This window comes from Corapipo altera, unplaced genomic scaffold, assembly GCF_003945725.1.
Source record: "Corapipo altera isolate COAL_440 unplaced genomic scaffold, ASM394572v1 55, whole genome shotgun sequence".
In the NCBI taxonomy this organism is placed as follows: Eukaryota; Metazoa; Chordata; class Aves; order Passeriformes; family Pipridae; genus Corapipo; species Corapipo altera.
The window spans coordinates 10,645,166-10,657,970 of NW_020884882.1; the positions used below are offsets into that span (position 1 = coordinate 10,645,166).

Genomic DNA, 12,805 nt, shown 5'->3' on the forward strand with positions numbered 1-12,805 from the left:
GCGGGGCGGTGCGGGGTGCGCGGGCCCCGCCCGGCTGCTCCGCCCGGCCTGCGCGGGGGCAGCGCCGCGCATCCCGGCTGGCGGGCGGGAGGCTCCGCTCCGCTCGGCTCCGCGCCGCTCGGCTCCGCTCCGCGGGGCTGCGGCGCCATGGAGGCGGTGGACCAGGTACGCGGAGCCCCGCGGGCGGTGCGGGGTGTGGGAGCGCGGAGCGGGCGCGGTGCTGACCCCTCTCTCTGTCTCTGTGTCTCTCTCTCTCTGCCCGCAGCTCGCCTCCGCGGGCACTTTCCGCGTGGTGAAGGAGCCGCTGGCCTTCCTCCGGGTGCTCGAGTGGGTGAGTCCGAGGCATGGGGGGTGTCGGGGGGGCTGTCCCCAAAGTGCGCGACCCGCGGAACAGGTGGGAGCTGGGCCGGGCTGGCGACAGGGACGCGAGGGCTGGGGACGGGGACACGGGGCTGGAGACTTGCGTCCTACAGCGCTTGTGGCCGGCGGGGCGGGCTGGGGGCTGGGTTTGTGGGTGCGCCCCCCCTCATCCTTGTGCTGGCTGTAAACGAATTAAAAAAAAAAAAAAAGAAAAGCGAGGAAAATAAAATCCTCATTATGCATTTAGCAAACTTGTCTCTGGGCCGAGCGGGGAAGGAGGCAGATAATTGGTGTGCGGAGCAATGTCACTGTGTGTTGCTCTGATGCTCATTCGTAGTGAAGTCTGCAGGTCAAATGACATCCATCGCCAGTAGGTCTGCGAGAGCAGAGAGCCTCTCTGAACGGAAAGTTCAGAACATGTCATGGAGGATTAATCACATTCCCCTAACGCCGACTGGCTGGGGAATTATGTAAGCCGCGTATTTTGGGGGGCGCGTCCCCGTGCGGGTGCGTTTATCCACATGTTGGCACCCGCCGTGCAGCCCGGCCGCGGGGTGCCTGCCAGGGGGTGTTTTGGCGTGCTGGGGGCAGCTGCTTGCCCCGGACCCTGTGCCTGCTCACCAGCAGCAGCTTCTCTTCCCCGCTGGGCTCCTCAAAGCACCGGGTCCCATGGAGCTGGGTGATGGGGTTGTGGTGGAGCCATGGGCCTGAGATGAGGTGGCCCCACAATGGGGTCACCTGCACGTGGTGCTGGATGGACAGACGAGGTCCCTTTCATTCCTAGCCCAGAGCTCCACAAACCCACATGGTGCTGCTGCTCCTACTTTGAGGAGAAGTCAGGACATCTGGGGGCTGAACCCCAGGCACTGATCTGAGGGTGCTTCAGCCACTCTGCAGCGCTCACTGTGGGGCAGAAGAATGGAGAGCAAAGCTATTCCTATGGCAAATAGTCACTGGGAGTGTGGTCTTTTGGCTGTCTGCCTGACGAGGCAATGTCTGGTGGAAGTTGGGAAGCAAGATCTTCCAGGAAGGGCTCTGTACTGGTGGGCATGGGCTGTGCCCTCAAGGAAGCTGTTGGTCCCGGTCGGTGCATTGACATCCTCGGGACAGTGAGCAGGAACTCTTCTCTTGGCAGTTTCCTGGGTCTGTAACTTCTTCCAACAGCCAAATACAAAAGCTGCCTTTGTCATGTTTGGAAGCCACGTGTAGAACTCTTCTGGCTGGTTTAAGTGCACATGGCTTGTCTGTGTACATGTACATGCACACATGGTATGTAAAGAGAGCTCTTCTGACACGGTCAAGGTGTGCCTGTCCTTGGCAATATGGGAATGTGGGACAAGGGTGCAGACTGTGTTAACATTTGAGATGATCTGGGAAATTACTTTTTCTCCTTTTGACATGTATGTGTACGTAGAATTAAGCATATTTTAGTGTATGATGTTTCAGATTTATTTTTTTTAATATACTTGAAAGGCTTTTTGGATTACGCAAATTCCATCTCTGTTCAATTAATCTTGTTGCTCCCATCTTCTTTCTCTTCTTACCATGCCTCTCAACTGCTATTCCACCTCTCCCTACCATCTCTGGTCTTGACTAACTGTCCATCTCTCCCTCAAACTCCTTTTATCAGCCTAATCATAATTTTAAACTTTAAAAGAAGACCAAATGCTCCAGCCAATTCTGTGTCCACTTCCATGTCCCCCAGCAGCCTTGCAGACCTCATTGCACTTGGTCAGAACAGTCAAATTACACCCTTTAGCACCTCCCACTTGAGTCCTAGATTGCATCTGCAGAGAAATAAAGTTCATAGCCCAGCTGGTGACGCAGCAGTTCTGGGCGTTGGGTGGCTCTCGTGCCTGGGGGGAGGCTCTGTGGTGTTGCAGCACAGATGGCAGAGCTGTGGGGGCTCCTCAGAAAGGCTGGTAGGGTGGAGGTGGTGCAGGCTGAAAACGTCCTCAGCTGGTCCAGGCAGTCCAGCCTTGAATTTGTGCTCTCGTTTGGGCGGTTTGGGTTGGCTCACAGTGGTTCTGGGGTGAGCATGTCTTTATTCATAAACTTCTTGTACAGTGATGCTGTTGAAACTTGTGTGTTTGTGAGTGCAAACCTTTGCAGGTCTGGAGGCAACTGAGGTGGCTGTAGGTTTCTCAGGTGTGAAACTGTAACTGTTGAAGAATTAATCTGTGTGCGGATGCCAGTTTGCCTGAAGTCTGGCTCAGGCATCATGGACCTCTATCTCGAGCAGCAGGGACCTTATCTGACCTTCTTTGATCTCCTGCTTTGACTGTCACCTAACACCCAGAGAGAAGCTGCTGAGATAAGAATGATTCTTGAATATTCACAGCACTGTAATATGTTTTCATTTGTATTTCCCATGTACTTTGTAATCTTATTTTCAGCCAAGAAATTGCATTTAGAAGCCATTAAGAGGCAACGTTGGCTCAAGCCCAGGAAAGGTTAAGAGAAAAAGTCCAATGAGTGACTTGCAGCAAGTAAGCAGAAGTTGCATTTTTTGAACTCTACCTTGGCAATAAAGTTTGTGGATCACAAGTCTGAGCTTGGAAAACTACACACAGCTGTACTGGGTCAGCCCTGGGTGTTTCCAGCTTTGAGTCAACTCTGGCTTCATGGCATGTGCCGGGGGCAGGGAAGAGCTGTTTAAAAGCTGTATTTGTTCTTGCTTCTTTTTATTCCCTTGGCTGTTACTCCACGGATCTTTGAATGAGAAGAGTGTTCTTCTGAAGCTTATTTCTCATGATAATCTACTGTGGCACTACAACTAGTAGCAATGTCACAAACACTCTTACAACTTCACTTGAGAAATGATTCTCTTATCCATGCACCTGACAATAATGAATAAGGAAGGATGAAAGAGAAGAAATATGTTCATTTGTCTCCCTGGATTAATTTCAGTCCTGCAACTCTCTGGATGTGTTTAGACTGTTTTTATTGGGGTCCCCAAAAAGTGTGCAAGACAAAGCAAGTTTGTCACTTTTGGTCTATTGTTTTGCAGTTGCTGCCTCTCTGGAGCCCTAGGAAAGGAAATTAAGTGAAAAGCAGGGCTCTGCCCTTGCTGTGTGGTGGGTATAGGAACTACCTCGTGTATTTTTGTAAAATGGAAACTTTGTATCCCTGGGCTGCATTTTTAATTACCTCTGTGAACTGCCACAAACAACTTTCTTCCTGCAAACCCAAAGCAACCTGATATTTGTCCTATTTCAATGTGAAGTAAAAGGAGTTGCAGCACTGTCCTTAATGCCTTTCCCTGTATTCCGTCATAAATAGCAAGGATGTAGAAACTCCACCATTTTGCCACTCAGGAGGTGCTGTGATTGCCTTGATGATTATCTACAGGTTAGTGTTTTAAAATACCTTGCAATGAGCTCCCTGCTCCACCAGCTTGGAGCCCTGTCTGGTCTGGTATGGGCAGAACAGAGGGATATTTTTGGCACAAAGGCCATACAGTAACTCTAAGCCAGTGCTGTTTTTATTTGGGCACATGTGAATCATTTATGTTGCAGGACAGATCTCATGGACACCGTGGGTTTTCTTGATAGGACAACTTGGAAGTGGACATTATGGTGATCGGTGAACCCAAATGTCTGAGGAATTGTTTTAATTCTTGTGCAGAAAAAAATGCATTCCAGACATTGCATGAGTGGAGTTCATCACTGCTCATGAGTATCTTCATGGGATGTGCCACAGAGTTCCAAAGCGTTGTAGGGCCTTTGGACAGCAACCCTCTGGTGGAAATTGCACAAAGGTGGTTTGAAAAATCTGAGTGTAGTGTACATGGACTGAGCTAACCTTGCTTTGCTTCGGTGCCTTCACGCTGTGATCATTTGACTGGTGAGACAGGAAAAAGGCCAGGCTGCTGCCTGCCTGGCAAGAGTCAAGCTTGCTTTGATTGTATAGATTCTGAAAGGGTTAGCACCCCTTGCCTTGCAAACAGATGTGTATTTGGGAGGCAAAGGGAATCTGAATCTTGAAAGACTGATGATAAGTCTTGTCTTTTGTCGTAGTGCTGATTGCTCATCTGGCCATGGCTGCTTTTGTTGGATTATATTTGCATGCATATGAATGGACATAAGTAGCTGCATGTTTTCAAGTGTGCCCTAGAAAAGCCTAAATATCTTGAGATGCCGAAAATAAATGGAAAAGAAATAAGAAGGTAATGCTTGCACGGAGCATGTGTGATTAGTAGTTTGCTCTGTATAGTTTATTATGGGCCTGAAATATTTTATAGTTGCTTGGTAGTCTTCATCACGTTTGCTTATGTTTGTTTTTTTGTTTAACCAGAAGGCTGCTGTCAACTCTGGCGTGGGCAGAGACTTTAGGTGATGGAGCAGGGTAACCTTGCTGAAGCTTAATGCTCCATGGATGCAGGGTGGAAGAGTTGAGTGTTTGATCTTCTCTACCCTCATATTGAAAAAAAAGCCTTCAAAAAAGTAATATTTCTTACTGCCTACTGATGTTGCTTATACAGTGCCAGGATCAGTTGCTGCATTTGGTGTTCAGACCATCCATCTTGATGTGTAACATACACAAACATGTTAAAAATGTATTGTCAGTTCTTTGATGCCTGCCTTGGGATACTTAGCTGTTCTTGAAACCTGGTCCCAGCTGCTACCTCAAAAGTCTTGTATATGTAGTGTCAGGCCAATAAAACATGTACCACTTAATCAAAAAATGTAAATCCATTTCTATGGTATTTTAATATTAGAAAGATAATTACCGTGTAACTAACCCTTCTCTGTAAGCTGTCATTAATTGGATGATTTCTTATAGGCAGCTTAGCATAATGCATGCAAAATACACTGCAGTTCTGTACAGGCAAAAATTGCCACTGTGAACCAACGGGATGTAAGTGTCCAAGAGACCTGAGCCAACAGGCTTCACCAGTCCTTGGCTTTGCATCTCCAACTTTTGAGCACATACCAGGGCATTGGTAATCTGCAGGCAGGGAACTCTGCTGGACAAGTTATTTTTATTAGGAAGAACTGGGAGGTGGGTTTTGCCATTAGACATCAGGCTCTGTTGTGTGTGATAGGAAGGAACTGAAAAGTTTTTGTAGTCTCACTGAAGGCAGATGTGAAAGCCATATGTCACTTTGCCAGTGGGACTGGGGTAAAGGCAGCAGAAGCACTAACAGTGCCTACATGGTGTTATACCTTGTGGTCTGAAAGTTGCAACTTCTGGGAATCTTGTGATTTTGAAACCTCTGGCTTTGATAAACCATATTGTTTTAGATCAAGGTAGCGGAAGAAGGATGCAAGCTCTAAAGACTGAAAAGCCAGAACACAAGTGAAAGAGCAGAAAATCTGTCTTGTGATCCCATGGATTTACACAGTCTGCAGAGAGCTGGCTGCTTTGCTGTTCACATTCATGTTTATCTGCATGCATATCTTCTTGGAAACTGAGAACTGTGCTCATCAAAGTTGCTGTTAAAATGGTACAAATTCTGGTACAGGGAAAGATAAAAGGTCAGCAGTGCCTGACCACATTGCAAATAAATGACATCTTTCATCTGGAAAGTGCCTACCATTTTCCACTTAGGCTTGTGTTTTGGTCATGGAAGAGCTTATTTTAAAAGGTTGCCTAACAATTCATTTAAATCCTGATGATTCTGAAGCAGTCCAGAGTGGGACCTGGTATAAAATAGTTATGTAGAATTAGCACATATGGTTGAGAGACAGGGTTCCAGGAGGAAGGACTTTTTGGAGTTATGTGCTGCTGCTGTGGAAATACCTGAGTGAGACTGGGAAAGTCTCATGGTAAGCCATTTCGATGGCTGCCATTATCCAAGTGTGGCTGTTTGAAGCATTAGGAATAGAAGATGAGGAAAGAGACTCATTAATGCTAAATTTGATTATATATGCAAAGCAGGTTTCTATGAAAAGAGGAACAAAACTGATCTGACTTTCAAACTAGCAAGAAGATGTGTGGAGATAGAGGGTTCTGCCATTAGACAAACACAGTTAAAGTCTCCTTGACAATTTTTGAGGGCAATGTTTCAGTCATCACTCCTGTAAATCAGCATCTGCATAATTGGAGCCCGGGGTAAAAGCCCTGCATGTTGACATCTCTGGATTCAGATGTTGCAGTCGGGGGAGGACAGGCTTGGAGGTGCTTCTGATAAAACCCTTCCATCATTTGGATGCTCTGGTCTCTGGCTTAACCAGTATTCATGGCACTCCACGTGATCCCAAGGGGCAGGAGTCCTCCTGGTTGCTTGGTGAAGTTCTCCACTCTGCTCCAGGGAGAGAACCTTCTCCTGACACAGGGGAATGGGAGAGGCAGAAAGCAGGTAATGCTGGGCTCTGTACAGGGCTGGTGGTGGCACCTCTGCAAGCTCAGCTTTCCCCTTGGGCACCAAATAAAAGTGCTTCTGTCTTAGTATGGTCCTGGGGTGCAGTGTGGAAAACAGCACTTAGCTGTCTGTCTGTCTGTCCAGCCCAGCAACTGCCAAAGGGGTCTTCATGGATTTGACTCTCGGGGGAGATCTACAGAGTGCTGTTAAGAACATTATAGAAAGGACCATACAGTGTGGAGGTGCTGCATTTAAGGTGTTTGTTCAAAGTGGCATATGTGCTGCAAAGTGTGACATAGTTGCTAAGGTGACAGCTTGCTTGCTTTTTGGCAAAAGCAAAAGAATACTGAATATAGGCAAACTGTAAGGTTTTGCTTTAATTTGAGCAGTTTTATCTTCTGGCCATGGTAGAGACTTCTCAGGTTTGTCTTTGGAAGCAGTGTTTTCCCATTCAGAAGACTTCACTTGGTTAGAAAAGTTAATAGTGTTTCCCATTCTTAAGGAAAAGCTTAAATCTCATAAAATGGTGGGGATTCCAATTATTATAACTGTACTATTTATAGCATTGAAAGCCTTTGGTATACAACATTCATTTAAGTAAGGAAGTATTCTCTAAGGACATTTTATATAAACAAAAAATATTAGGTATTCCCTCATTAGCAGCCTGTGGATGCAGGCACATCCATGAGCACGTGCACCAGAAGATTTTTGCATATAGTATTTGCTTGCATTTGCAAAGTGCTCAAACCTAAGCTGGAATGGACAGTGAGGTGAGAACTCTTGTGAATCAGGCTCTGAGGTTGGTTGTGATGAGATGGAACAGGGAGTCTTGTGTTGGACAGCTTGGGTACCGCCGCGGTGGAATATTTTCATAATGCTGCTAGGGGAGAAGGATCAGCAGAGGATTAGACTGATGTGGCCCCTCAGGAGAGGGGGTTTTCCAGATGAGCAGCCATCTGTGGCATGAAGCAAATGTTATGGACCTCGGTGTGGAGAGCAAAGCAGAAAGGTCTCACGAGACTAATGCCAAATTTGGTCCTTAAAGCAGTGGGGTAAATGCAAGATCCAGGAAAATGGGTCAGAAAAGGCTGAAGTAATATGCTCATTGCCCTTTACTGTTTTACCTATCCTTTGTTTGTGATGTTCTGGTGGGTAGATAAATGTGTTTCCTGAGCAAGCTGTTCTTTCTGTGCCTTTTCCAAAATGCCTTAGCATCTGGGAGAAGGCTGTGTTGGAGGCAGAGCCTGTGGGAGCTACTGAGCTAATGCTGTGGGGAGCAGAAAGTGCTACTGCCTGGAGCTTGGGATAAACGCTGGGGCTCCTGTTCCTGGATAAGTCCTGGTGCAGATGTCCAAGCCTCCGTTTGTCAGGGACGGCACAAGGCAGAAGTTAGTGAGGATGTTTTCAGAGTGATCAGAAACCATGACACTACACAGGGCGCTTTTGCTGGGGGATTGGAAATGCCTCTTTGGTAAGAAGAGCCCAGTAAGCATCCTGATCACTAAGATGTACATTGGGAATGTAGTCTCCTGTTTCCCAATGTTAAGGAAGCAGGAGAAAAGCTGAAGCAGGAAGATTTCAATGAAGTGTTATACATTTTGAGATGAGAGGTGTACAGTCCCAGACCCGCTGTCAGAAATAAATCTGATTTGGCTCTCTTGCAAAAGTCCCGACCTGTCAACTTGATCTTTATTCTGTGAGAAATACCAGAGCCTGCTGCAAACAGCCTGTACTGAATATTCACTTGAAGTACTCAAAAACCTGAAGTATTGAGGGTGAAAGTCTGCCCAGAAGATTTCAAAAAGAATTGTTGCCCAACATGGGCAAGATCATTGATACATCTGGAAGTAATTTATAGTAACACCTCTTTAGTAACCTTTTGAATTTCAAAGAGAAGTTTATTGTGTCAGTCCTTAGTCTTCCCTTTTCCTGATGTTAATGCTCTGCCCACATGTGTAATTTCTCAGGTGATGCAAATCACCTTGAAATGATAAGCCTCAGTTCAAATCCTTTGTCACATGCATGTTGGGTGTTTGTATTGGAACCTCATGTTTGACACTGCATTTGACGATCTTCATAATATTAGGTGAAAAGCCTCTGTGATGTCCCAAATAATACTATAGAAGTAGCAAAATCTTCCTTGCTAGGTTCCCAAAAACAAAGGAGACAACTGGCTTCCTGGTTCAGCCTCCCTGAAGTGGGCCCTATTAGGACCTATGGCTGCCTCAAGCATTCAAATCAAAATACCTCAGGATGCCAGGAAATATCTTACAGTTATTTAACAAGCAAACTTGAGCCTTGCTTGAACTGTTTTCAGAAAATCATCTCCCTGGCTGTGTGCTGGAGGTATGCTTGAAGCAAAATCAAACAAGTCCCCCATCTGTGTGTGAGTCTCAAACCACATCTTTGCTTACCCCTGCTCCTCCCATGCAGAGACCGTGTTGCACACAAAAACCTATTGCTCTGTATCAGTTTTTTACCCCATTTAAAACAGCCTTTGTATGGAGAGAGGGGTGGCTTGAAGCAGTTGACCATGGCAAGGTCACACCCCTATGGGTATCATTCCCCATTACAGTCCCAACAGGGAGGTATCTCATGCACAGCCCAGTGGACTTAGGTTTGATACTGAAAATTGGCTTATTATTGCAGAATATGTATATTGCAATAATTATCCTTTGAAGTTAAGACGTTTCTCCAAGTGCTTTTTTAGGGACTGTGCCTGAAAGCCAAAGCAAGCGTGGGATTCCCCCACCGCCAAATCCAGCAGCCGATAAATCCGGCAGATCTCTCCTGATTGCCATCTCCAAGGGCAGTCAGCATGCTGGAATGGAATTAGGTCCCGGTTTGAAAGGGCACGCCTGCCAAAAAATTAAACAATGGATGCCTTCCTGTTTAATTTTAACATTTTAATTAAATTCTTTGCTGCTCTGTGCCTTTGATCTCGGCGAGCTGATATACGTGGTGTGTGCTGTTGTGTCGTAGCAGCGTTTTGTTCTAATCTTGCATGCAGACACAAAGATGCATTTGAGGATGGGTAAAAGTGCAAAAGCTGCACACTGCCAAGTACCGAGCGCATCGCAAGCTGCCTTTTCCAACTGGTGACCGCAGGCATGTGGACAGGGAGATTACTCACGAGTATGGCTCAGCAGAGCTTCTCTCTGAACATTTTGTCTCCCTCTTTTTAATCTACTCCTGTGAACGGTGCTGCGAGAACAGTTTCCTTGATGGATTTACTCACTGAGAGGGTTGAGGCCAAGAGTGGAGATTTTATTGCAAAACAGATTTAATTTCAAGTGGAATAATTAATAAACTTTGATTCTTCAGTCAGAGAGCAGAAGCAACGCTGTATGATGTTGACTGGGCACATCCATCGATTGGTCCCGGCCAAGTGCCTGGTTTGGGAGTGTTTGGCAGCAGCTGCCTTTCTGTGCAGCCAAGCAGCCCCAACACAGCCCATTTCTAAGTGTGTGGAAAAGTCTTCAAATAAGACATGGTTACACATTGTTTCCCCTGTGGTGTTTGTGGCTGGGCTTCTGTGCTGGCAGGAGGAGAGAAGTGAACTGGAAGCATGCAGTGTGTTCACGGCAAGGAACAGTATTAGAGAGAGTTTCCTTGTGGATTATAGGCTGGGGCAGATGATTGAGGATCATGTGGAATATTTGTTCTTCACGATTTGGGCTGTACCTAAGATGTCAGAGAAGAATCTGTCATTTCTACATCAAAAAGAGTCATTGATAGAGCTGATTTGGGTAAAGAAATTTCATTTCCTTGGAGGAAAAATAAATTTTAATGTAAATTTTCTTGGAAATCTGGCATCATGGTGAGATCATGAGTGAAGAAATATTTGTGCCAGAAACTACAACATCTCAGCAGCAAATATTCCTGTAAAGAAATATTCTGTACAGAAATGTTGGTCAGGTCATATTCTCCTTCTCCTCTGCACAGCCTGCCGTGATGGCCCAGGCTAACTCTTTCTGGAGGAGCTGATGATGGATCACATCAAGGGGGACCCTGCTACCCATTGGAATGGTGTAAGTCTGGCTGAGGCACCTGATTTCCAGAGCAGGAGCAGCATGAGGGTCCAACCCAAACACCTTGATGGCACAGCAGTGGTGCTTCCAGAGTAGATGTTGCAAGCCCTTAGCACTGGGATTTGCAAAGAAAAGTCAACATTTTTTGAGATATGACAACTTTTTTTGAACAAGACAGTGCGTCTAAAATTTAGAAAATTGTTTTGGTGGACAGTTGTCATCTGACTTCTATGTCAATGTGCGCAAGCTGGTGTTGTAGTCTATGTGTATACTGTGTGCCTTGCCCTTTTTTTGGCGCCAAAGGTGGAGTTTTCCAGAGCTGCACTTAGGCAGCACAGTCCACTTAGCAGAGAATCAGCATTCCTAAGCTTCCTTGTTTTGCTGCGTTGGCTCCATGGGCTGCGCGCGGTCCTGCTGCTGCCGTGGCAGCCTGTCACTCGTGGCAGGCAGCTCTGCAGAGAGGGCGCCCGTTCCAGCACAAAATCTGTGCCTGTCCAGATTGTGAGGCCCTGGCAGGCAGCAGGAGCTGGCTTCACGGCGGGCCGACATATGCAAGGGACACTGGCTGTGCCACGGGGCAGAAAGCCTCCTGCTGCCGTGCGCATTACGGCGCTTCCCAGGGAGGGGTGATGCCATGAAAATGAGATCCTTGCCTGCGGTCCTCTGCAGCCAAGTGGTGGTCCCCACTGTGGGAACCAAGTGCTGTCACCAAGTGCTGTCACTGCTATTTCCCCCCCTTTTTTTTTTCCATCCTCTTCATCCTGGTTTTCACAGCAGAACAACAGCAACAGTAGAATGAGGCGGGGTTTGGATCTCATGGCAGAACTGATCCAGCACAGACTGTGTTGCTGATGAATGAAACGGAAAAGCTCTTTCTGCCATAGCTCACCATGGCATAGGTCACTCATTTCTAAAAACAGTTTTCCATCTCTTTGTTTATGCGCTCATTAGTTCTGGCCACCCGTGGGTGCAGCAGTGTTGGTTGTTCATGCAGCTGGAGAGGCTCTGACAGAGCTCATAAATGTTTATTACGCAGTTTAGTCCCCCAAAAGTAGTGACTCAGCAATGATCAGACATCTCTCACGGGACAAACAGTTCCCAGCTATTCACAACTTGCTTTAAAAACCTGCATGTCACTGGGCTGCCAGGAGGCAGGACTTGAGTACCTCACATCTGTATTGCTTCTGCACAGAGAGATTGCTAAGCATGTCCTGGGTGTTAGGACAAGAGTACTCTTGCTTCATTTAAAAGAGTTTTTGGTTTGTTTTTTTTTCCTGGGGATTTTTAAACTCCACCCCGTGATGCGCTTTGGGATGCATTCAGCTTTCTCTTCTGAATAGGGCTCCAGATGATGGAAATAAATTATCATAAATTAGAATAGATTGCACTCTTCAGCATCTCTACATCTGTCATTATGTTTCTTTAACAGTTCAGTTTAACATTTATACACACTCTGACAGCAGCTACTGGTGTGTATGCTATAAATATTGGCTTGCAGAAGACATTAATGGAGTTTAGGTAAACGTTTGATGCCGCTGAGATTCTGTTCCATATGGTGGTATGCAGTGAAATCAGATTCAACGTGCCACGTATAGTGCACACGTATTCCCTATAGACTGGCCTCCTGCAATTGCATCAGCTCACTACCCTACCAAGAAAGTACAGGTGCCTTCAAAGAGGAAAGTGAGATTCTTGCAGTCTGTTCTGGTTTTTACCACCTATATTGTCTGTGATGTTTGAAGCCAATGTGTAGCATGTAGAGATAGAAAGGGCTCATGGAAAAGAGGCATCTCGCAGAAAGCAACAGTCAGGAATTAGGCAACAAGCTGTGGGAACATTATGCTTTGAATGTGTCTAAAGATTTTCTGGACCAGATGCCATTTTGTTAGGCAGAAACTGAGTAACGGGGTAAAGACTTTGTGCATTGGTTGGTCACGATTGCTAAACCTGAAATTTATGACTCAACCCCTGGTGCAACTGTCACCAAAACTACACGAGGGAGCGTGGTGTCAAGGTTTGAGGAGTCTGGCTTGCGTCCCTCTGACTCACAGGAGGACAAGTAGCTGAGGCCATCATGGCAAGAGGCAGGAAGGAATATATTCTGGTT

At 46.4% G+C, this 12,805-nt stretch overlaps 1 protein-coding gene across 1 annotated transcript in view; it reads left to right on the top strand.

Annotated features, from left to right (window-relative positions):
- The first annotated feature begins 73 nt into the window (after positions 1-73).
- The window catches only part of SYNPR (synaptoporin), a 102,987-nt gene continuing 90,255 nt past the window's right edge, over positions 74-12,805 (top strand). Inside the window, exons 1-2 of the mRNA XM_027640549.1 lie at positions 74-165; positions 266-331. Coding sequence (XP_027496350.1) covers positions 148-165; positions 266-331 — 84 coding nt within the window. The 5' untranslated portion in view covers positions 74-147. The remainder of the gene's footprint in view (positions 166-265; positions 332-12,805) is intronic.